The 24,104-nt window shown below is 35.5% G+C and overlaps 1 protein-coding gene across 3 annotated transcripts; it reads left to right on the top strand.

Annotated features, from left to right (window-relative positions):
• The first annotated feature begins 759 nt into the window (after positions 1 to 759).
• Positions 760 to 24,104, top strand: ebf2 (EBF transcription factor 2). Of its 3 annotated transcripts, XM_059549749.1 has the most exons (17): positions 779 to 831; positions 956 to 1,359; positions 2,919 to 3,075; positions 3,741 to 3,804; positions 4,107 to 4,162; positions 4,261 to 4,334; positions 5,810 to 5,878; positions 13,873 to 13,954; positions 15,852 to 15,993; positions 16,207 to 16,337; positions 16,481 to 16,607; positions 18,458 to 18,546; positions 19,833 to 19,898; positions 20,497 to 20,674; positions 22,474 to 22,659; positions 22,797 to 22,964; positions 23,765 to 24,104. In XM_059549749.1, the coding sequence occupies exons 2-17, from the start codon at positions 1,226 to 1,228 to the stop codon at positions 23,794 to 23,796; spliced, it is 1,755 nt and encodes a 584-aa protein (XP_059405732.1). In that variant the 5' UTR covers positions 779 to 831; positions 956 to 1,225; the 3' UTR covers positions 23,797 to 24,104. The 3 variants fall into 3 exon arrangements, with proteins under 3 accessions (XP_059405733.1, XP_059405731.1, XP_059405732.1); XM_059549750.1 differs by having other exon boundaries at positions 760 to 1,359; positions 3,747 to 3,804; XM_059549748.1 differs by having other exon boundaries at positions 760 to 1,359.

Here is a 24,104-nt window from a genome sequence, read left to right as displayed (position 1 = left end):
AACAGGTCACATAATAGGGTGAACAGCTGACTCCGAGGCGTGCTGGCAGATGGTTGGTATAAGCCGGGTGGTGGTGTTTGGTGGGGGGGCTCACATTCATTGTTTAGTTATTTGAGCCCCACGAACAGACAATAACCCTATCCAGTAGAAAAAAGATGGAAAAGCTTCTTCTTACAGAGAGGAAATGGTCTTAAAAAAGTTCAGAAAAATCTCATTGTTTTGGCCGTCTGCTGCTTTCTACCCGCAGATGTCAGCCGTTCAGACTCATTTAATATTCGTTTTTCTTTGTAATAGATGAATTTACTTACACAAAATAATTCTGAAAAAATCCTAACCCCAACAATATATATATATATATATATATATATATATATATATATATATATATATATATATATATTGTTTTAAAATCCTACAGCTATTTATAAGATTTTGTGGCCTAATTCTTGTAAATCCCTTAAAATTTTTACTCTCATTTATAATTTCGTTTTCAAAGATGTGTTCTATTTGTAGTAATTTAGTGCTGTGCTTTGAATAGGCTAGTCCAACAAATTGACATTTAATGAAAATGTAACTGAAATAGGTCAAAAATAAATAAATAAATAAATGAATAAATAAATGAAACATTCATTTGCGATGTCCTTTGAATATTCCAACAAACAGTACTGCAAGAACGTCAAAAAGGGGGGACTTTTCAGGATTCCAAATACGGATTCGCCCCTCCTCTTTTTGGAGCTCTGGCAGATAGTATGGGTCCCAGTAGACTCTCCCAGCATCATCACGTTCTCATGGTTTTGAACGGGTACGATACGCTTCCTCAGCAATTACAAGGTAATCGGCAGAGCAGACAACATCTTCAGAGCAATTTGTTGATGTTTTAACTTTCCTTAGTGGGTTTATTTGTAGAAGCATATCTGCCGACTTTGTTTGGGAAGTGAATGTTGCTCCTGTACAGGTGAACGAGCGGACTACGCACATATAGTTTGAATGGGTCTTGAAGAAGGACAAATCTACGCCAAGAAAGCAAGTTTCCAAAAAATTTCCTAAAAGAAGCACGGAGTATTTCATGGACTATTTCAGAGAATGCCGGTAGTCTAGTGCGGAATAAAACTGAGAAAATCATTAAACATACTGAGTGATAAGCAGTATTTCCAGAATATTTCGACTTTGTTACGGCTAGTGCTTTTGCACAAGAAGCTGCCCTGTCATTGCAATTTTGTTTTAAATGTTTGCGAGTCAAGATCACCCGACAAGAAACATCCGCGGTTTGAAAGTTGGAACTTTTGAAGAAGAAATGGATCCTGTTCGTTCCTGGGTGCGGAATGTCGGAGTTATTGATGCAAACATAGCGGCACAGAGGTAGGGTATCATGCACTGGTGTAGCTACACTAAAAAAAAATCTTTACATGTAAAAACACCACCTAAAGTCTGAAAATATTTCTTTATAAACTGCTTTGTAACGATTTGTATTGTAAAAAAAGCGCTATACTACAAATAAACTTGAATTGAATTGAATTGAACTGCATCCTTAGCAGAAATAACACAACACAAATGTTAAAATATTTATTTACCATCCAAAAGAACAGAACATGAATTAAAAATAAAATAAGTATTAGCCTGAACGAGTTAGGCTATCAGAATATGTATCTACCAAATGTAACAAGCACGTGTATGGTTTATTTTTATATTTAGAATCATTAACTTTAAGAGTGTTTTGTTTTCTATAACGTTGCAAAAATATCTAGCAACAGGTCAGGCTCTTCTGTGGCGGTGAACGTAAAATGACACCGGAGATTATAGCTTCGGATCTCAGCCTTCAGTGCTCTTGTCAATAGCTTGAGGTGACAGAGTCACGAGTCGAGTGAAAGAGGCAAACAAGACAATACAATGAAACCCGTTTTGTGTCATGATGATATTACTTAAAACGCTTGAGCACGTCACTTGAACGGCGATTGTTTGTCGTTCTTCTTTCCTTTTCATTACTTGCTCACTTGAAGTGTAACATAATTATCTTTAAGCATAAATTTAATCTAGTATCAAATAATTTAGGCTAAACACAAGTGAATAGTTTTATTTTGAAGAATTCAAAATCAAATAATTAAAAGTAGACTATAGTGGTGATAATTACACTACTAATAATCGTTCTTAGTATTAGGCTACCGAAAACACACGAATGTACTATTTCATTTTTTTTTTCGATTTCATAATTATATAAATGAATCGATGTTAACGGCCCAGATTACAGAGACCATTGGTGCCTTTGGAAAATTTAGTTGTTTCATATAAATCTATAGGAATGAATTCTTAATTAGCTGTCAGTTTTTTACGATTTTTTGAGATGTCATGAGTTATTTCATCAAATGTTAGTTATATGTTATATTTTAATGCTATATAGTATTCGAACAATTACGACATTGAAAACCTGATTTGATGGCTACATTTGGGTGGTTCAAGTGTGTCCTTATGACAAAACGTGTGATATATCTCATTGCTGCAAATGTTTTATTTTTTTTATTTTTATTTTTTCTTTAATTTTTAAAAATTTTTAGAACCTGTAATAGAATTTGGTGAAAGCAACTAGTAAAAAAAAGAAAAAGACAATTGCTTAATTATATAGGCTATTTCTAATATTTTAATCATGACTATGTGCTCAAAATAAACTTTTTTTAGGCTTAAATAAGTACTGTCTTCAACAAGACAAGGTTTTACAGATTCAGACACAAGCAAACATTTTTATTACTATAATCAGTGGAAATGTGGCTCCAATAGAGATGTTTTTCATTTTTATATCTTGTCGGCGACATGCATTAAGAATTGTATGTTGAATTTAGTGGATTGTATTATACCATGGTCAGTTTTATTGAAAAATATGAATAAATAAATCATCTGTTTTTATTCTGCAAACCCTACATCCATAGTGGATTGGCTTTATCCCGTGCTCACTTTGAAAAGCAGCCTCCCTCCAATCTCAGAAAGTCCAACTTCTTCCATTTTGTTCTGGCACTTTATGACCGCAATGGACAGCCTGTGGAAGTGGAGAGGACAGCATTTGTTGACTTTGTGGAGCAGGATAAGGTATACTCTATAACATGATTCACCTGATTGAATATTTTTGGATTTCTGATGATGTTTCCTACAGTTTAACATAGATTTAAAGCTTGAGCTTGGCGAGAGAAAACAAAATTTTATAAAACGAACAGAATATAAGGAATATTTGAATTGCAGGAAAATGAGAGAAGCCATTCTTGCACTCTTACACATCAGATGCCTAAAAGTAAAGTTTGATATTTTTTAATAGTTTTTCTATTCACTTCAGTGCTATTTTCACAAGTAAGTGGTGAATTTGATGTTTATAATCTCTTCAGTGTGTTATCGAAAATTACAAAATCACACTTACAGTAATTTGGGAGTCTTCATGGTAAGGCCTCAGTTTACAGTATCACATCACATACTGTAATAAAAAATGCATGTAGTTGCATTTTACATTACAGTACAACAGTTACCTTCATCCCCGATGGTTAAACTGAAAGAGAAGAGATGCAAATGAAATGTTTGGCAGTAATGCAATTCACTTATGAGTGGTAAATGCACCAAACTCATTAAAACTGTATACTGCAGTAGTATAGATGTGATTTGTAGACATGAATCAATCATGAACTCCTGTATGCTTGATTAAATGCTAATTTTGTGTGATCAAAATTCGTTGTTCTTTCCATATCTGTCCTTGTTGTTCTTCTAAGGAGCAGACGGGGGAAAAGACCAATAATGGAACTCACTACAAACTCCAGCTCCTCTATAGTAATGGTATGCTCAACATTTCTCATCACATGTATCTTCTTGTCCAAAAATATATTCATTCTGTTGGGACATATAGCATTCAACATTGAATTTTGGCAGAGCAAAAAGCAATAATTATGTGATCATATTACATGTTAAATGGACATTTAACATTTTTATTTTTGTTTTCTTATCAAAGAAAGAACATATTCTACTCTTTCATACTGTTTGATCCAATGGCAATGTGGTTCCAAATTTAAGTTGTTTCTGTATCAACATCTGTTAAGAATACGGCATCAACAAGGTTTGTTTGTTGTTCTTGTTCACAGGTGTTCGCACAGAACAAGATCTTTATGCACGTCTCATTGATTCTGTCACTAAACAGGTAAAGCATCTTCTTCTTTTAGCCGCAAGAAACACTTTCTTAGTTTTGCTCTGTAATGTGTTGATAACCTCTTTTTAATTGTGCTTTACATGGTTCAGCCTATATCATATGAGGGACAGAACAAGAATCCAGAAATGTGCCGTGTTCTGCTTACTCATGAGGTCATGTGCAGGTGAGAAAAAACAAAATCTAATCTATCGATCTGTAAGGTGCCATTTAAGGGGGATAACTTTTTTGAGCTTTTTTGAACTTGCAGCAAATCCGACCCATACTTTACATCAGTCTACCTACATTCTTAATAATAAAGGTTCTTTATTGGCATCAATGGTTGGAACCAATGTGCAAAAGGTTCTTTATAGTGGGAAAAGTTGTTCACATTATTAAACCGTTCATCATACTGAGAAAAAAAAAAGTTATTTTAGAAAATGTTCACTGAAAGGTTCTTGCTCTTTTAGCATAAGTAATGTTAATATGATTAGCTATCATGGGACAAGACCACAAACTCTCATTATTAAGGGAAGGTACACACATATTGGAAATGTTAGATGTATTGAGTTGCATTGATTTAGGATTGATTTCAGCCCTTGCAGAAAACATTTGCTCAGAACATCCCCATATTAATCCAGTAAAATGTACATGCTTTCTTGTCTTGGGTAACACGTTCATAATAGCAGTAATGGCTTCTGTGTTTGAATCCCTAGACGCTTAAAAGCAATACTTCAGGAAAATATGCTGTATGTTCAACCAACCAAAAATGAATTTCTAGAGTCAGTTTCACTCTAAAGGCGCATTCACGTTATGGAAATTAGGTCACTTTTAAACCAAGCGGCTTTCTGTTGGTTAATGTGGCAAATTCATGACCAACCACAAACAAAATCTGCATTGGGGAATTTTTGTGGTTACCTTTTGAAATGATTGAATTTTTTAACAAAAATTTCACTTAGCATTGATAAAAGCAAACTGCAAGCCTGCTGTTCACAGACGATGCTAAATGCTAATCATGAACAAAATTATTAATAATACACATTTTCTATACAGAATAAGCACAAGTTAATGTCTATAAAGAGTACATGGTAGCTGGGCTAAGAAAAAGAGGAACAGCAAGTGTCACAGGAGACAGAAGAGACGGCGGTGTGCAGTGACCTCAGGCTTGAGGACAGAATTAGGGAGGGCAGAGGGGGAGTCAGAATTGGCTCTGCCCCCATTGTGTAGCCAGCAGATGCCAGAGTGGGCGCTCACAGCTGGTTAATAACAGAGCTGATGGGGAAGGGGGTGCAGAGGGCAGGCTACACAGCTGGGGAGTGACTCTGTCTGACGGGGGGCTGAGGGTGGGGGAAAGGAGAAAGCATATAGGCAGATGGCCAGGGGTGGGGGGCACTTTTGTTATGCTGGTGGCGTGGTGCATGAGGGGTGGGGGGGTGGATAGGAGTGGGGACGTGCCCATGAACAGACAGGAGGTCCTCCGATGGTGTGTGTGTGTGTGGGTTGTCTGCTCTGTATAGGGTCATGTTTGTGTGTGTAGGTTTAGAAGTGCCGATTGAGCTTGATCATTCACAATCATTGTGACATATTGCTTGACTGTCTTAATTGTAGTGGTCTTATGGAGCAAGTTTTAATAATTCATTATCTTCTCTTTTTCATGCAAAGTCGCTGCTGTGAGAAAAAAAGCTGCGGCAATCGTAATGAGACACCATCTGACCCTGTCATCATTGACAGGTAAGTCTGGTAACAAACCTTTTCTTTTTTACTCAAACAGGAACATGTTTGAATGATTTATTTGTGCACAGAGTCCACAGTCTATTTTACTTCTATTTCATTTTATTAAAGGGAAGAAAAACCTGAGATATAATCATTTTGAGTGAACTCAATGGAGCTGTGAGTTTTGAGATCCCAGTTCTCAATGAATTCTGATAAGAGAAAAATAATGGCCCATGGTTTAGCATCCTAAGACTAGCATATTAAAACTAGGCCCAATGAATTCTCTTAGGGACAAAACCAGTTTAGTCTGCATGTAAGGAATATCAGTAATATTTCACTTTTAGATAGTGATTTGGGTTTTGAGAGTGAAAAAAATTGTCTTTATTATTTATTTTTTTCCCTCTTTGTTTAGAAAGGGTCAGTTTCTTGCTCATTTTCTCCTTTTCCTATACATAAAGCAACTCTTAAATGCCCCATAAACTCATTCTTCCACAACCTGGCTACCACAAGCTATCGTTAAAAGATATGGATAATATAGTTGCCTTTATGTTCAGATCTTGCGTGATATCCTGTTCAAGCTAACATTGTTTATAAAGCATCTCTGAGGATCTGCGCTGTCTTTCTCAAGTCAAGAATGGAAAAAATGGACTGTTGTCTTAGATTTTCCCAGAATTCCTTAGCACCACAGCTGTTTTTATAATTTTCTCTCTGGTTCTTCTCTCCTCTCTCTCTATCTCTCTCTGTACTGTTTTTTTTTATTTATTCTCCAAACATGGCCAGATTTACCCAGAGTTTCACTAAAACAGTGGTTTTAGACAGCCATGCTCAGTGATGATACACACTTTTTTTCTCTCTCCCTGTAGCTTATACATTACATCATTAGTGCATTATGATACTGTACTTCTCAGTTTTGGCAGAAGTAAACAAATGTATTGTGCACCATTTTGAAAATCATGAATATGGAAAAATGGATATTGTGCTAAATTCTACATGATTTAACCTTCACTCTCTCATTTTCTTTTGCCACCTACAACCTTTTTCCCTAATATTGATATAATTAGTCAGCCTCATCAGGATACCTCCCCAATGCATGTGGGAATTGTGATCCCAAAGCACCTACACCCCCCTCCTTTTTTAATCTGTGTCCGTTTTGTTTGGACCTGCTGCTCTGTCTGTCTGTCTCTCCACCCCCTTTCTGCCTCCGCAACTAATCCAGTTATTAGCAGAAAGGGAGAGAATGGCTCTCAGCTGATCCTGAAGGAGGCTTTTGTCACATTAAGCCCCACATCTCCTCTTGGTTCTTCTTGCTGCCAGAGTTTACAGCCTAGCTTTGTATCATTACCTGTCCATATGTTATATTTCATACTAATTTGGGCACATTTGAAACCTTTACTTATGCTAGTTGGTTTGTAATTATGTCTTATCATGTGATTGTGCCTATGTTAGAATTAAATTGATTTAGAGACCAACTTAGTCTATCCAACAGTCCATGACTGATCAATACCACCAGTGTGCTTTGACCACATACTTTGATACTGTAGATGAAAGCTGCTATTTGTAAAATTTCTCAGGCAAGTTGGCAATAAGGATGATAATGAACATTTTGGTTGGTGTATATTAATTAGTATGCTGGCTAAACCAATCAGGAACCAAACCATAACCATCATTTGTAAAAACTATATGAAAATTTATATTTATTTTTTAAATGTAAAAAAAAAGGCTTAAGGGATGAGTTTAAGTTTGTAAAATGTCCATTTATTTTCAGTTGTTTTAGTCTTAAGAAAATTGGATGTCTAAATTTTTGATTAGGAAACTTTTGTCAAAGCAAAAGCACTAATTAGTAAATAAAGAAGAAGCATTAATAAAGATAATAAATGTTTCTGAAGCTTCGGTATCCAACCTTTGTGGTAAAAGTTCAGCTGTATGGCTAACAGCTTGAGGTTTAGCAAGTCAGTTCCACACAGGTTCAATAAATGAATGTGTATGACCAGTGGGGGTTGAAAAAGAGCTGTTGAAAAGAAAGAGGGTTGAAAGGATATCAATCCCACAGTGGGTTTTGTGGAAACAAACTTAAATTATCAATATGGTATAATCTTGCCAATAGAATAATTAAGGCTGATGGATTGGTATGCTTATTTGTTTGTTTGTTTTATTTTGTCACAACTGTTTCCAAATTTTGTTCTAAAGAATGCTGAAAAGAAGTTGCTAATAATTTAGTAATCTGCAATATATCCACAGAATTTGGATATAGTTACAAATACCAGTCCTCTATTTTAATGCTGACTACTAATGTGTATATTGTACTAACATTACCTTTGAAATAATGAAATCCTGATTTCAGAATTGATAAATTAAAAAAAAAAGGCAATAAGTAACAACAATAAAAACAAAAACCGCTACTGTGGCTCTCAAATTTAAGAGCGACAGTAGTACAATGAGGATGTTGCCTCAAAAAAAATCTTTAACACACTTTTGTTGGCTGTTGTTTCAAAGACTGTTCTGGCATAACATTTCATTTGCATGTATAGTTCTCTCTGCAATGAATACTTTGATTTTGGTGGGGGGGGGGGGGGGGGGGTAAAAGTAATAGGAATGGTACCATCTGTCCCCTCTTGGTTTGCTAATCAAGCCCAGGGGAGTGCAAAACAACTGGATCAATAGAAAGACAATTAACTGTTCCTGAAGGGAAATTTTTGTACGGCAGCAGAGACAAAACCCAACAAATGGTAGCTGCTATAGAACAAGTCAAGGGGAAGGCAGAATAAAAAATAGCTTTGACACTTAAAATTTAGCACTGGTTGCATCCATTTTTCTGGATCATATTTTAAAGTGTTAATGTTTCTAAACCTTGGTTGCAGTCCATCTGCTTTAAATTCAGTAGATTTGGATTTTATTTGGATTTCTGTAACTGCTGTGAGGAACATGCAGATGGGTCTAGTGCTGCCTATGGTGTTAAAATATAATGTCCATGGCTAATCCATAGCAAATGTGTACACAAGGAGACAGGAGTAAGGGGGGAGCGAGAGGGAGGAACTGTGTTGAAGGAGAATGGGACGAAGAAAATAGTAGGGAGACTGACAGGGCTCACAGCAGGCCTGCTGGGAAGCTGTCAATGGCCCTATCAACCCTGACCTGAGTCCGGACAGAGTCATCACACACACACATAGACATATGCACACACATGAGACTACATTGTGATGTAGAATACGTCAATGATGTAAACTAATTCAGGGCATCTGTTCTGATGAATATATCCCAAAACATGCAGTATGCACAAAAAACAGGAACATATTTCCACAGAGAAAGTGCGATGATGGGGCATACAGATTTTAGCTTGAAGGATGAGATATTCTGGATCTCCTACAGATTGTTGGCAAGCAGACACACACACAAACAAACAGAGGGGCCAGGCTAGCACCAGGGGGCATCATTAACTCATTAGTGAAATTTAAGACACCAGTGTCTTCACACACACACACACACACACACACACACACACACACACACACACAGGCTGACATTTATATCTCTACCCATGGCAGCATATGATGCAGAGGGTAAATTTGATCAGACTGGCATTTATAGTTAAAATATCTCAAGATGACTGGATGGCAAGGCTGCTAATTAAGCATTTTCTCTAATATCTGTGTGATAAAATATAGTGCATTACAAAAGTATTCATTTTATGGCACTTAAAGTGACGTTTTTTTATTTTCTTTGAAAGCTGCATGCTTCTTTTTTGTTCTCTAAACTCACATCAAGCTGTTATGTTTGAGACGTTCAGTAAAATGAGTGCTGGCATACTCCATTCAATCCCCACACACACATACAAACACACTCCCAATTTGGAAACAGATGTTGTTTGTCAGATCCCATCATTACTGGCTAATTAAGCAGACATCTATTCCTTCTTTTCTCCTATCTGCCACTCTTGTATTCATGCATATTGCCCCGCCTTTGTTTCCCCACAAAGATGAAAGCTTGTGCAGAAATTTCTTTTTTTTATTTTCTGCATTAGATAGATAAATCTGCGCTTACACAGACATACTCTGGGCAAGCACTGAGCATTATAACAGATATTTTTAAAAACATGTCCAGGACCATACTGGAAATTCAGGAATTAATTAATTAATTAATTCATTTGTTTATTTATTTATTTAATTGTTTATAAAGCTCTGAAAGTATAATTTGTTTCTATATAAATTAATTTGTTATTATTTGCTACATGTTGTTGTTATATATATATATATATATATATATATATATATATATATATATATATACACACACACATACAGAATGTATACAATATAGGCAGGGTCTTTTTTTTTTGACCACCGATGGTCATACAATATGGAAAATGAGCCAAATAATCATGTGACTGAAAAAGATGAATAGCACCTTTTGCTACTGTGTTTACAAAGTGCTTTACAGAAAAAATGCATTAGCATTCACAGAAACAAAATGAAAACATAACATAGGGGGGAAAATAAGAAATGAAAATGTTTAACAAAAGGGAAAGCTCTAGTTAACTAGTATTTCTTGAGGCACTTTTTATAGTGCTGAGTTAGTCATAGATGGTCAGTGCAAGAGTTTTCACAGATTAGGACCATAACAACTTAAAAACAGAGAACACTTATGTTGTTAAATTAATATAAAATAGTTATGATTCTTTGTAGTTTCTAATCAAACTAATCAAATGAGCAAATTTGTGACATGAACATGCATGTGAACTCTTATTTTTAAAAGTTCAGAGTCCCTTGCTTCAAATGAAACATAAAACTGTGAAAATATTCATTATCAGTATTGGCACACATAGAAGTCATGCCAACTCAAGTTTATGATAGCGAATACGAAATTGTTAGTTTTTCACTTTTTGTCACTTAAATTGTCATACTGATAATAACTTACATTTTTAAATCTTTTTTTTTTTTTTGTTTTTTTTTTTTTTAAGAGTCCAGAGACAATGTGTTGGTTGGTTGCTTTTATTTTTCTTAGTTGTGGAAGCACGTGTGAAAGGTCCTGGTGTGGTATGTGGTGATGGAGGTATTGATTTTTAGAGCCTCTATGTGTGCCCTGTTAGTGGGGTCAGAGGTTGGGAACGTGCCCTGTTAACCCCTCGACCAGTCTGGCCCCAAAGTCTGCCTAGGGATTCTGGGAGCCCAAAGTATTTATGACCAGCCCTAACCTCTGCTACCCAAAACCCCTCAGAGGCTCCCCAACAATCCTCACCTACAACACACAATTCAACACCAGATTTTACCCCCCTTTTTGTTCTATGTTTTTTGGATTGACTAGTTGATGATGAATCCAATAGATACAGAATGGGAATATGTGTATATACAAAATGTTGAAATCAGTTATTATGGTTACATTATGGCTATAAATAGTTCTGATACTTCATGGTTTGTGTCTTCAAGATTACATTCTTAATGTTGTGTTGGGTTAAATATGTTGTTGTGACATAAAACTGAATTTCTGTGCAGACGAGTGACTATTCTCACACACATGTGGCATACAGTCGTTGATGTATTGCTGCTCAAACTTTTCAGCATGTCAGTGTTTCGATGCTGCACATCTGGTTTCTTAATTTTCCTTCCCCCTCTCACTCTATATCATGACACTGTTTTGTTTTTCTAAGACGGAATGGGAGGGATGTGAGATGGACAGGGGAAATGCTGATGAGTGATGGTTCTGAATATCAGCAGTCTCTCTCAGCTTTTGTTTTAGTCTGTAGTAAACAGTCTGTCCACTAATGGATATTACTTGCAATTCAGGTGTTAAATATATCACATATACTCAATTTTCTTCTAAAGTGTGACCAACTTTAGCCATCAAGATATCATTTTATTAGAGTTAATCCACAAAGAAATGGCAAAATGATTCATGAATCAAAATTATCAGAATATAAGGATTGGAAATACCTACTCATTCTTTAATAGGTATTAATTGTTTCTGTATAATTACAGTAGTAGTATCAAAACTATGCCATATTTTATTTGGGTTGTTTGGAATTATTTAGAGTTTTTATTTTTTACATATATGTGAAATATTAATATTGTAAAATATTATTAAAATATAAAAGGACTGCTTCCTATTTTATTATATTTTACAATATAATTTGTCTGTAAAGGCAAAGCTGAATTTACTCCAGTCTTCAGTGTGATCTTTCAGAATTCACAATCTTTCATGGTCTTTCAGAAATCATTCTAATATGATGATCTAAAACATTTCATATTATTATGAATGTTGAATATTGTTGTGGAAACCATTATACAGTACCATTTAAAAGTTTAGTGAAATTAAAAAAAAAAAGAAATTAATACTATTATTCAGCAAGGATGCATTTAAATTGATCAAAAATGGCAGTAGAAATCTTTACAAAGTTTTAAAAAAAATTATATTTCAAATAAATGCCATTCTTTCAAACTTTCAAAAAGGAATCTGACACATTTTAGTCCGGATTGTCCAGAGTTTAGTGTATTGTAGTGTAGTTTAGTGTATTGTATTTAATTTTTGGCCCGCTATGAAGACTTTACTCCAAGAAATCTAGACATAACAACAGTGCAAATCTTGCATTGTTATCATTAAACCTTTCCTTATGACAAAACATAGAGGGGTGTTGTGCTGAAGTTGCAAGGTTTTCCAGGGGTCCTAATTAATTATGCAAGATGGTTCTAATTATGATGCAATGAATGGATACATGGCAGAAGATGCAAGGCAGTGAGGCTTAGAGATTTGCATGCTAAGTGAGTGGGTGAGTGACTAATGTGTGCATTTCGATGTGCTTTAATTTGCCTGCTTGCAGCTGTGCTCTATGATTTCATTAAGGGCTAAAAAGTTGAAAAGTGAAAAGAATGTTATGTGTAGCATGGGTCGGGCATGAAACAGCACAGAAAACCATGACAGCCGTGTTGTAAGATACGAGTAAGAAGGCTGCCAGACAATGTTTCAGATGCAATGTTTATGGGGTAACTTCTCACCAAGCGCTTGAACTGATTTTAACAAAATTTTGCAAGCATGCCAGTTCGATCTCAGACATTATTGAAACAATAAACAATTCATCCTGATTATGGGATGGACTAGTCCTGTGGTTTCTGTCTAGAAAATTATTTTTGACAAATCTAACTATATGAAAATTATTATTCTTCTGCCAATACAAAAACAAACAGTTTACAATGAGTGGAGTGGTAGATGGAGAGATTGAATTAGTTTTGCTTTAGGACTTAGAATTTACTTTGGAGAGTTGACCCAACATGCTGTACAATACATGTCATAGAAAACTAAACAAAAATGGCTCTAAAATAAACAACTAGATATTACCAACAATATCCAGAATTAGGCCCTTTCTTTCGGAGCATGCTTGACAACACCTTGTGCAATGCTCTCCTTGCTGGTCTTCCAGCCACTTCTAACAAACCTTTACAATTAATACAGAATGTGGCTATATAAATAAATATATATAAATCCTTACTACATGTAAATGTAGGCTAACTGAGACTTGTCATAGCACTTGCATAGACTCTCAGAAAAAGAGGTACAAAAGCTGTGATTGGGGCGGTACCTTTTCAAAAGGCACAACTTTGTACCTAAAGAGTCCATATTGATACCTTAAAGATTCATATAAGTACCTAAAGTGTACATATTAGTACATTAAATTTAAATTAAAGCATTTAGCAGATGCATTTATCCAAAGCGACTTACAGTGCATTCAGGCTATCAATTTTTACCTATCATGTGTTCCTGGGGAATCGAACCCCCGATTGAGCTACAGGAACACAGTACATAAAAGGTACAAACCTGTAACGCCCCACTGACAGCTTTTGTACCTTTTTTTTCTGATAGTGTATTATTGCTTTTTTGTTGATTTTGATTGCTTCCATTGTCCTCATTTGTAAGTCACTTTGGATAAAAGCGTCTGCTAAATTACTAAATGTAAATGGGAATATAACATATGTGGTTTACATTTTGTTTGTTTGCTTTTTCTTTGTGTGTGTGTGTGTTTCCCACAGATTTTTCTTGAAGTTTTTCCTAAAGTGCAATCAAAATTGTCTGAAGACAGCAGGGAACCCCCGAGACATGAGGAGATTTCAGGTATCGATCATTTATTTGTAAATTAATGGCCTTTGCAAAAAGCAGAAATGTTATGTTGTCTCTAAGGTAGAACCCATTCACAATGAGTTTAATCCCTTTTGCTGACTTTGTAATTTATTCTTTTCTTTACACTTCTTTATTTCCAGTAAAATTATCCAAACATCCTTAAAGCTAGTTTTACACACTACAAGAAAATTTGTTTTAGACATTACGTTTTTTCAGAGAATGTATCTTTTGCTTTTAAAGATTAAGATGCTTTATGTAAAGATCTCACTAAGTTTAGAAAACAAGAAAAAAAAACATAGTTATATTCAAGATGGATTCTCTGAAAAATAATCTTAATATTTTTATGCAATTTTGCTTCTCATATACATATATCTTGTATAATTTTTTCCACTGGAAAACAACACAAATATACTAAATATTAAGTATAGTTGCAGTGGCAGTTTTTTAATTTTTACATTTTTTTTTATTATTACTTTTGATAACATATACAGCAGTTCTTCAGGGGCCAATTGTATGTTATGTAGTTTTGAATAAAAAGAGAGTGTGATAGAGATTTATATAAAGTGACTGGCTACAAAATCTCATAAGTGACAGAGAATGATCAGAGAAAAAGCAGAAAAGGATTAGAGGCAAGGATCATCAGGAAATCAGCCAAGGTGCTTCAGGAAGTTGTCAGGATGTGAGTGATGGGCTCCAGATGGGGAAGGTCAGGCTCTGTGACCCAGGAAGTGCTCACTGGGGACCCTCCTGCTTTACTTCCTCCCACTTGTCTTTCACTACTGGAGCCACTATCTGACATTTCATCCCTCACTCTTCATTTCCCTGCATTCCTTTCTTATTAATTTTTGTGCATTTATTTCATTTGTTTTTAGTGTGACATTTCTTTTCTTATTTGCAGCAGACTGCATTTTCTGCATCCTTCATATATATATATTTTATGTGTCTACATGTTGTTGTTTTTTCATCTTAAGCTCTGCAATCTTTCGTATACTTGGGAATTTATGTTGTCATTGTTTTCATATTCACTTTCGTTCAACTTCAATACAAGAGCCAACTGAAACCCTATTGATATGTGGTTGAAAACCCAATTAATGAATGAATGAATTATTATTATTATTATTATTATTATTATTATTATTATTATTATTATTATTATTATTATTATGAGTGTAGTTTTTTTTTTTGGATGGGCATACATACTAAGACTTTAGCTGTCATATGAGCTTGCCAATGTTTTGTTTTATTTATTTATTTTTACAGTTGGGAGAAATTGTTTTATTCATTGATGCTTATCTGGTCAAGACTTGCTTTGTGCGAGAAGAATGGCAAAACCAGCCCTATAGCAATTATTTTAAACTTTTTTTATTATTTTTTTAATGATTTCGGATTTTTATAATTGTCAGTTTAAATTCATCCAGTGCATAGGCTTGTCCCCATTTCTATGTCATACATGACCGAATCAGTCTATACTAGGCTACAGAGATATGATTATTCTTTTTCTTAGATAAAGAAAAGAAAAAGAAAAAGGATAAATCAGGTGAAAAGTTGGGAAAAAAGAGTGAGCGTAAAATAGATAGCCAGAGAAGGATGAGAACAAACAATTTCAATAATACTTGGGGGTATTCTATAATTATTGCAATGTTATCTTACACTCTTTGGCTGCATTTTGTGTAATGCTCTCGGTGGCAAATCATTCAAAATTTTAAATCAGCAGCTGAAGTTCCTAAAGATGACATTGCTAGGATATCATCGATCATATTTTGAGATATCAAATCTGTTTTGTTTTTTATCAGCTGTTTTAATGGCATGACATCTAAAGGTTTTAATGTACTAGACTAATCTCCTTTAAATTTATTGTGTTATTAATATGTCATTCTTTGCATTCTAATAGGTGGTTTTGTCGACCACAGTCAGTGTGGATGGTCCTGTACTAGCCATTTCTGATAATATGTTTGTGCACAACAACTCCAAACATGGACGTCGCTCTCGTAGAATGGATCCAAATGAGACAGTGGAGACTAGCATGGAATATGGTGAGATTGCATTAATCCACAGTTGTATCCACAGAGGCTGATTTTAACCATAAAGTTGGAAGGGAAGCTTTAAATTATCTCACTCTGTTGAAAGAGTATAAACGAGTAGCTCTGTGGTCAAGTAAAACTTTCTGAGGGATGTTTCTTAGACCTTAAGTAATAGTTTTTTACATCTTAATTTTCATTTTCATTTTTAATATTTCTCTACTACAGCTATTCCCTGTATCAAAGCCATCAGCCCTAGTGAAGGTTGGACTACAGGTGGGGCTATGGTAATTGTGATTGGGGAAAACTTCTTTGATGGTCTGCAGGTGGTTTTCGGGAGCATGCTCGTGTGGAGTGAGGTATGCATTTGTAGACTATCGAAGAAAGCTTTAACTTGCAACATGGAAAGCTTTTGTAATATTTTGAAAATTGCCTTAAGGATTGAGCACCAACATTCTGAAACAATTACATTTAAGAGGTTGTTTTGTCATTGTTCATGCAGTTAATCACTCCTCATGCTATCCGAGTTCAAACTCCTCCTCGACACATACCAGGGGTTGTAGAAGTTACGCTATCTTACAAATCTAAGCAGTTCTGTAAAGGAGCTCCAGGGCGTTTTATTTATACAGGTAAATACACACCCAGACATCCGCACCCATGCAGAATCACAAATTTTGTGATAAAGTGTCCTATCCATGTTTAAAGTGCAGAGACAAATTATTTGGCTTCCCTTAAAGTTACAGCATTGTGGCTTTTTGCCACTTTCAGAACACTAAATCATTGCCATGTTTATTTGAGTGACCCAACATTTCATCGGATGAATCATCCAATAGAGGTTTTGGATGAAACTGCCTGTTTAGCGGAAGTATTGAAAAAGGGCATTTGCAGTATTTGGAAAAAAACTATTTGAAAACAGTGGCAGTTCTACACGGAGGCCTAGGGAGGCCCGTGCCTCTGTAGACATGTCCCTGGCCACCCCTGTGGCCACCCCGTGCTGAAAAAAAGCGCGCACCTCGTCCATTTACAGCAGGATGCATGGTAAAACTCTCTCCAATATTATATACTCATTATAATGCTTGATCTGTAGATAAAAAGGCTGTGGATTTGCATAAAATGACTTTATTTTGTGTATTTGTATTTTATGTTTGTTGCTGTTTTTAAAAGAATCGCTTGTGCCTGTTAGATCCAGGCGGCAAGGAAGTCGACCGGAAGTTGAAGTCGGCCGCGTGCCGCCATCTTGTAGCAGAACTTCACTTGCGTTAGCATTCCCATTGACTCCCATTCATTTTGGCGTCACTTTGACAGCGAATAACTTTACATCTGAGGCGTTTAAAGACTCCGTTTGTCCATTATTTATTTCTAAAGATACACGACAATGTATAAAGGGCTCCATTACCTTCTATGTTACATTATGGCCCCGTAGAAACAGTTTTTGTAAAAATAGGCTAACGATTGCGTCATAACCACTCAACTCTCTGTCGCATTACCGTACAGACAGGAGGAGAAGCTCGCAGGCAATTAACTTAGTATGGCGTACTGGCATTACATTTTAAAATACTATAGAAAATAATTAATCAGAATACTTACTCCTGCTCACTCACGCCAAAGAACTACCCGCTCAAGCTCGCCGTCTCTGCAAGATTAACGATGGCAGTTTTCACGCACAGCTACTAGAAGATTTACATCTGTCAGACAGGTTGCAGACGTCATCAAGCTTAGTTTGAGTCTGCGCGTCAGAAACGGAAGTGCTAAAAAACGCTAAAAATGGGCTTCGCTTGTCTCAATAGAGTTCCAATGGGGTCACTATGTCCATTTCTTTTACTGTCTATGGGTAGATCACACACGTTTTAAAAGCCGTGAACTTTTAAAATCACTTTGTGAGCTCAGTTTTGAAGCGTTTCATATTATCATGGTTTTGCGCACTGAAAGATTATTAAAAGCTTATTATATTTTTAGCCTGCACAATACATTTAAAATAAGCATAATTTAATTGTATATTATATCTGTGTAGTGTAGTGTAAGCATTATAAATATATACACTTCTGAATTCTTGACATTCATATATAAATATTAAATTGTGAAATGTATGATTGCCTGATTGAATTTTATAAGAGTACTAATATTAATTAGTTTTTATTAACATGTTTAGATTGTGTAAAATTACTGCGTAGATTTTGTCAAGAATTACTTTTTTGTATTTATTTGCATTACATTTAAATAAAATATGTTGCCATTTTTAATGTGCCCCTCTGGGCCCTCATTGGCCCCCCTAGTAAAATTTGTCTAGAGCCGCCACTGTTTGAAAATAATAATAATTATTATTATTTGCAATTGCAATGTTTGGAGCTATTAGTAAATAATACATTAGCATACCTGGTTTCTTTATAAAGTACATATTATGGGAATTATGCAGTTGGAGGAATATATGGAGGGATGTTTTAAGGACAAATTGATTCTCACTTAATATGGTTATATTTAGCACTGAATGAGCCAACTATTGACTACGGCTTCCAGAGACTTCAAAAGCTGATCCCTCGACATCCTGGTGACCCAGACAAATTGGCAAAGGTTAGTAAATACTGCTATATGCTTATGATATATACAGTTAGGTCCGTATATATTTGGAGATTGACACAATTTTCATCATTTTGGTTCTGTATGCCAGCAGAACAGAATTAAAACGAAACAATCATGATGTAATTGAAGTGCATACGTTCAGCTTAAACAAAAATATAACACAAAATTCTTAGGAATTACTAAAATTTTTATACGCAGTCCCCCTATTTTCAGGGACTCAAATGTAATTGGACAAATGAATATAATCATAAATAAAATGTTCATTTTTAATTTTCTGTTGAGAATCCTTTGTAGGCAATGCCTGCCTTAAATCTGGAACTCATAGACATCACCAAAGACTTGATTTCCTCCTTTGTGATGCTTTGCCAGGCTTTTACTGAAGTTGACTTCAGTTGTTGTTTGTTTGTGGGTCTTTCTGCCTTTAGTTTTGTCTTCAGCAAGTGAAATGCATGCTCAATCGGTTTGAGATCAGGTGATTGACTTGGCCATTACAAAACTTACCCCTTTTTTTACCTTCAAAAACTCCTGTATTGTTTTTGGGTCATTGTCCCAATAAAGTGTACTATAAAGTGCTGTCAAATTAGCTTTGCTGCATTTGGCTGAATCTGGGCTGAGAGTATATAAGTGAAAGTGCCATGACATGTGGCCAAGTGTGGTTACTGCATCTGTATTTATTCCACACACACAACGTGAACAGACACCCGGAGCAGTATATATATATATAAGTGAAAGTGACATGACATTCAGCCAAGTATGGTGACCCATACTCAGAATTCGTGCTCCACATTTAACCCATCTGAAGTGCATACACACAGAGCAGTGAACACACACACACACACACACACACTGTGAACACACACCCGGAGCAGTGGGCAGCCATTTATGCTGCGGCGCCCGGGGAGCAGTTGGGGGTTCAGTGCCTTGCTCAAGGGCACCTAAGTCATGATATTGAAGGTGGAGAGAGAACTGTACATGCACTCCCCCCACCTACAATTCCTGCCGGCCCAAGACTCGAACAAACAACCCTTCGATTGCAAGTCCGACTCTCTAACCATTAGGCCACGACTTCCCGACTTCCAAATTTGATGAGTATACCCTCAGCTCAGAGTGTGCACTTTAAAGCTCATATCCATTATGTAACTGTAACTTGAATATGTTTTGGTCAACAGCTAAAATAAAAATTTTGCCTGTGTCCAAATATATATGGACCTAAATGTAAAAAGTACACAAACTTTTTTTTTTTTATCTCTCTGTGGAATTGATTTTCCCTCTTTTAGGAAATGTTACTTAAAAGAGCAGCAGATGTTGTTGAATCACTCTATGGAAATACAACCAGCAATCAGGTAACTACTGAACTGCAGAATATAAAATATATTTGTATTCAGTTTCTCAACATTAATATTATTCAACATAATATAAAAATTTTCACAGAGCATCATTTGTACTTTAATGGAAGAAATTTGGTCATTTCTTTTGCTTATTGGCAAGTGCATAGCTACAAATGAATGCATCTGGTTCAAACAAACAAAAGGGATAGTTCACCCAAAAATGAAAATTTTGTAATCAATTACTCACTACCGCCCTCAAGCTGTTCCAAATCCTGTATGAGTTTGTTTTATTATTTTGATTACAAACAAAAATATTTTTGAAGAATGTGTGTAACCAAACAGTTGACAGTAGCCATTGTCTTCCATGGTTGTTGTTTTTTTCCCTCTTCATTCCCTGGAAGCCAATGGCTACCATCAACTACATGATTATCATCAACATTCTTCAAAATATTTTTTTTTGTTTATCAACTTGAGGAAATGATGATGATGATGATGATGATGACTTTTATTTTTGGGTGAACTATCCATGAGTCCTGACACCCAATATTTTCTATTTTTTTGTGTGTGGGTATTGCCTTGAATCAACATTTTTTTTGGTGTTCTGTTGGTGCAGGACATGTTGCTAAAACGGGCAGCAGACATAGCCGAGGCTCTGTACAGCATGCCACGACCTCACAGTCAGCTGCAGGCCATGCCAAGTTCCCCTGTCCATGGAAGCGTTATGGGCCTCAGCTCTTATCCCACCCAGCTGGGTGTAAGTATGGGAGAACCTGTGCAAACCAGCAGCCAAGGTAAGGACCCTAAGACAATTGCCCTATTTCAGAAGTCTTTGTTTTATTCATTGTCACAGATTACCAAAGATGTTACTAAATCTCATCTCAACACATTAATTGAATGGCTATGCTTGACCTTTCATATTAATATCCGTGTTTATGAGACTGATTTCTTTTGAATAGTTTTTAGGGTTAAATGATTTATTTTTGTCATAAGTACAATAACAAAGTAAAAATACTGATCACCACTATGCTATAATAATCTTTGAATGTACTTTTTCATTTGAAAAGTTTTTATGTCGTAACCTCCACAACAGAATCAGATGTAGTTGTGTTTTTAATTTAATCATTGTTTTAATTAATTAATATTATTAAATAACCACATTCATTTCAAACATCTTCATTAAACACTATAACCTACTGAATTATTAAACTCAATTGGCCATAACCTGTGGACCAATACATCTGAAAACACATTACAGCCAGAATTTAATCTATTACATCCCTTCAATTAAAAACAAAACAAAAACAACAACCTAATAATTAATGAATAATAATTAATAATTTGCTGTCCTCGTTTAAAAAAAATCCTTTAATTCTTAAATATTATTCTGTTTAGTAAACTTTGAGTGAAATTGCTCCCTTTATATAGCTATATACTGACTACACTATTTATGTTCTGGTTCTATTTAAAGGGGTCATATGTTGCGATTTAAATTTTTCCTTTTTCTCTTTGGAGTGTTACAAGCTCATGGTGCACAAAGAAGATCTGTAAAGTTGAAAAGTCAACCACGCCCCACCTTAAAAAGCTTGTTCTAAAATTTCTAAATGTCACGATGTGGGAAGCATAATGGCACACAAATGTTCATGCAAAGAAAGAAGGCCTAACTTTTATTCTCACTATTTTGCACCGGCACCATGTTGAGGAGACGCTGTGTGTTTTTCGCTGTGAAAGTGAGACTACTTTGGCCTTCCAAAAGAGGACACAACTAGAAATCAGTGTTGTTAAGTTGCATGACAGTATGGTAAGGGGCGTAACATTTCCATCACGAGCTTGAGACATTCAACCAATCACAACACACTGGATAGCTGGCCAATCAGCGTACACCTTGCTTTTCAGACCGATGAGCTTTGTAAAAATCAACGTTTTTCAGAAAGGCGTGGCATAGAGGAGAAACAATAATGTACAGTATGTGGAAAATAATGTGTTTTTTGAACCTTAAACCGCATAAACACATTTCATTACACCAAATACACAAAATAATGTTATTTCAAGCAACTTCATATGACCCCTTTAAGGAAACATGTTTTTATTGCAATGTGTTTGTTCAAATTCTGTAATTTGTCAATGGGCTTTGGTGTTCCAAATATTTGTGTGAGTGTCCTCCTGAGAAACAGACATAGACTTTAAACCAAATTTCTCTTTTTTCTTTTTCTTTTTCTTTTATTGGCCCTTTTTTTCTTTCTTTCATTTTTTCATGTTGCCCCAAGAACACATTAACATGCAAATTAGATAAAATGTATATGGATGCACATATTGCATACTGTAAAACAGCATATCAGATCATTCTGTTATATCTTTCATGCCATAGTTGAGAATGTTTGGTTAAAAATAGTCTGAGACCTAAAAATTGATTGGTGAATGGGAATTTTTTTATTTTTGCCTATATATGTATTTTTCTTTAACTTAGTCCTGGTGTAAAAAAAAAAGATTCATTTACAAAAGTTCATAACATCAAATTGCAGGGCTGGTGTTGGATTGTTTGTTTGTTTATTGGTTGATTGGCTTAATATTGCAGTTTCTCTATTTTTTTAAGGTTATACTCGAAACCCAAGCAGTTTGTCACCTCGGGGCTACCCTTCAGCATCGACCCCTCAGCAGTCAGGTTATGGATCCAATGTAGGCATGAGTGCGAGTTACGGAGCAGTGCCCATGAGTAGTCTGGGTGTTTCAGGGTCACCTGGCTTTAACAGTTCCTCACCAAACAGCTCTCCTTATGCTAGTGAGTTTTAGTTCCTTTCTGTTTTAGATCCTTTGCAACTTTTATTCCTGTAGTTTTTAATTATCCTTCTGCTGAAAATACAGAATTAATTTTGACAATCAAATAAGTATTTTGTTATGATCAAAACATTTTTTCAGTCATGCCATCTAGCCCCACTGTACCTGGCTCCAGTTCTTCATCTTCCCTTTTGCCCTTCACATCTTTCCCAACCTCAAACAAACAAAAAAGTGCCTTTGCTCCTGTCCTGAGACCACAGGGTTCGCCATCACCTGTTTGCCAAACCTCAGGAGGCTCCAGCTTTAGAGGTACTACAGATCTTCTTTTTACTTTACCAAAAATGCTTTCGCTTAAGGTTCTATGAACCCTTAGTGGTAGGGCAAGAATGTTTTTTCATGAAGTTTTTTTTTTTTTACTAAGCATAACTAATTTGTTTTCAACTTTCCAAAAATGATCAGGCATTCTATCTGGATTATATGCTGATTAAAGGTAGGGTGACCATATGAGCCATTTTCCCAGGACGCGTCCTTGCCAGGATTTCTATATTGCCTAAAACATCCAAAGTAGTTCAACCAATTATCAACCAATCGTGGCGTGTGAGAAGGTGAGATCTACAGAGAACGATCAAACCAATGCAAATACACATACATGTTAGGTGTTTGTTCGTTCATTCAACTTGAAGCGTCACTGCGCACCGATCATTGTATGACACCAAAGTACCAAGAGAGTGATTTTAATGCATAAGGAGCCGTCTGCTCTGCTCTCTATAGCTCTTATGAATGTCATACAATGATCGATCTGCACAGCACAAACAGCCAAAATCTGGATATTTTAGGCAATATAAGGACGCATCCTGGGAAAATGGCTCATATGGTCACCCTAATTAAGGGAATTGTTAACTCAAAATTTAAAAATTTACTGACCCCCAGAATTAGTTTTTTTATAGAACAGATTTTGAGAAATGTAGCATTACATCACTTGCTCATCATCACTCATATATTATTTTTTGATTTGGTGATATAAGCATAATGTAGTAACTGTTTATTGAATTATTTATTTTGATATATCTATAGGTACTGTTATCGAGTATAACCTTTTTTTTTTTCAGCAATGACAGGCCTTGTGGTTCCCCCAATGTAGAGGATGAGTCTTTTCCAGTCATAAAATCTACAGTTAGTTGCTAGAACTGGACTGACATCAATGTTGTCTCCTTCAAACCACACTGAGTGAAAACGATACAGTTGTATAATCTTCTGATGAAGACCCATCAAGAGTATTAGAGACCACAACGACATCTTCAAAAGATTTTGGGAACCTTCTTAAAACATGTCAACTCTATGCACACTGGTTGCTTCTGATTGTAAGAAGGTTGCCAAAGGGATGGTGTTACTAAAAGTTTCTTCCAGCCAAAAAAAAGCCAAAGGAGGAATATTATTTTTTTTATTTTT

Source organism: Carassius carassius, chromosome 5 (assembly GCF_963082965.1).
Source record: "Carassius carassius chromosome 5, fCarCar2.1, whole genome shotgun sequence".
Lineage (NCBI taxonomy): Eukaryota > Metazoa > Chordata > Actinopteri > Cypriniformes > Cyprinidae > Carassius > Carassius carassius.
The sequence above is the reverse complement of the archived record's forward strand: the minus strand, read 5'-3'. Positions and strand labels throughout refer to the sequence as shown.

Excerpts from the sequence above, each read along its gene's own strand:
- ebf2 (XM_059549748.1), top strand. The coding sequence starts at position 1,226 with ATGTTTGCGAGTCAAGATCACCCGACAAGAAACATCCGCGGTTTGAAA. Across the intron at positions 3,805-4,106 it reads CCAGCTCCTCTATAGTAATG|GTGTTCGCACAGAACAAGAT; the intron begins GTATGCTCAACA and ends TCTTGTTCACAG. Across the intron at positions 13,955-15,851 it reads GAGACATGAGGAGATTTCAG|GTGGTTTTGTCGACCACAGT; the intron begins GTATCGATCATT and ends GCATTCTAATAG.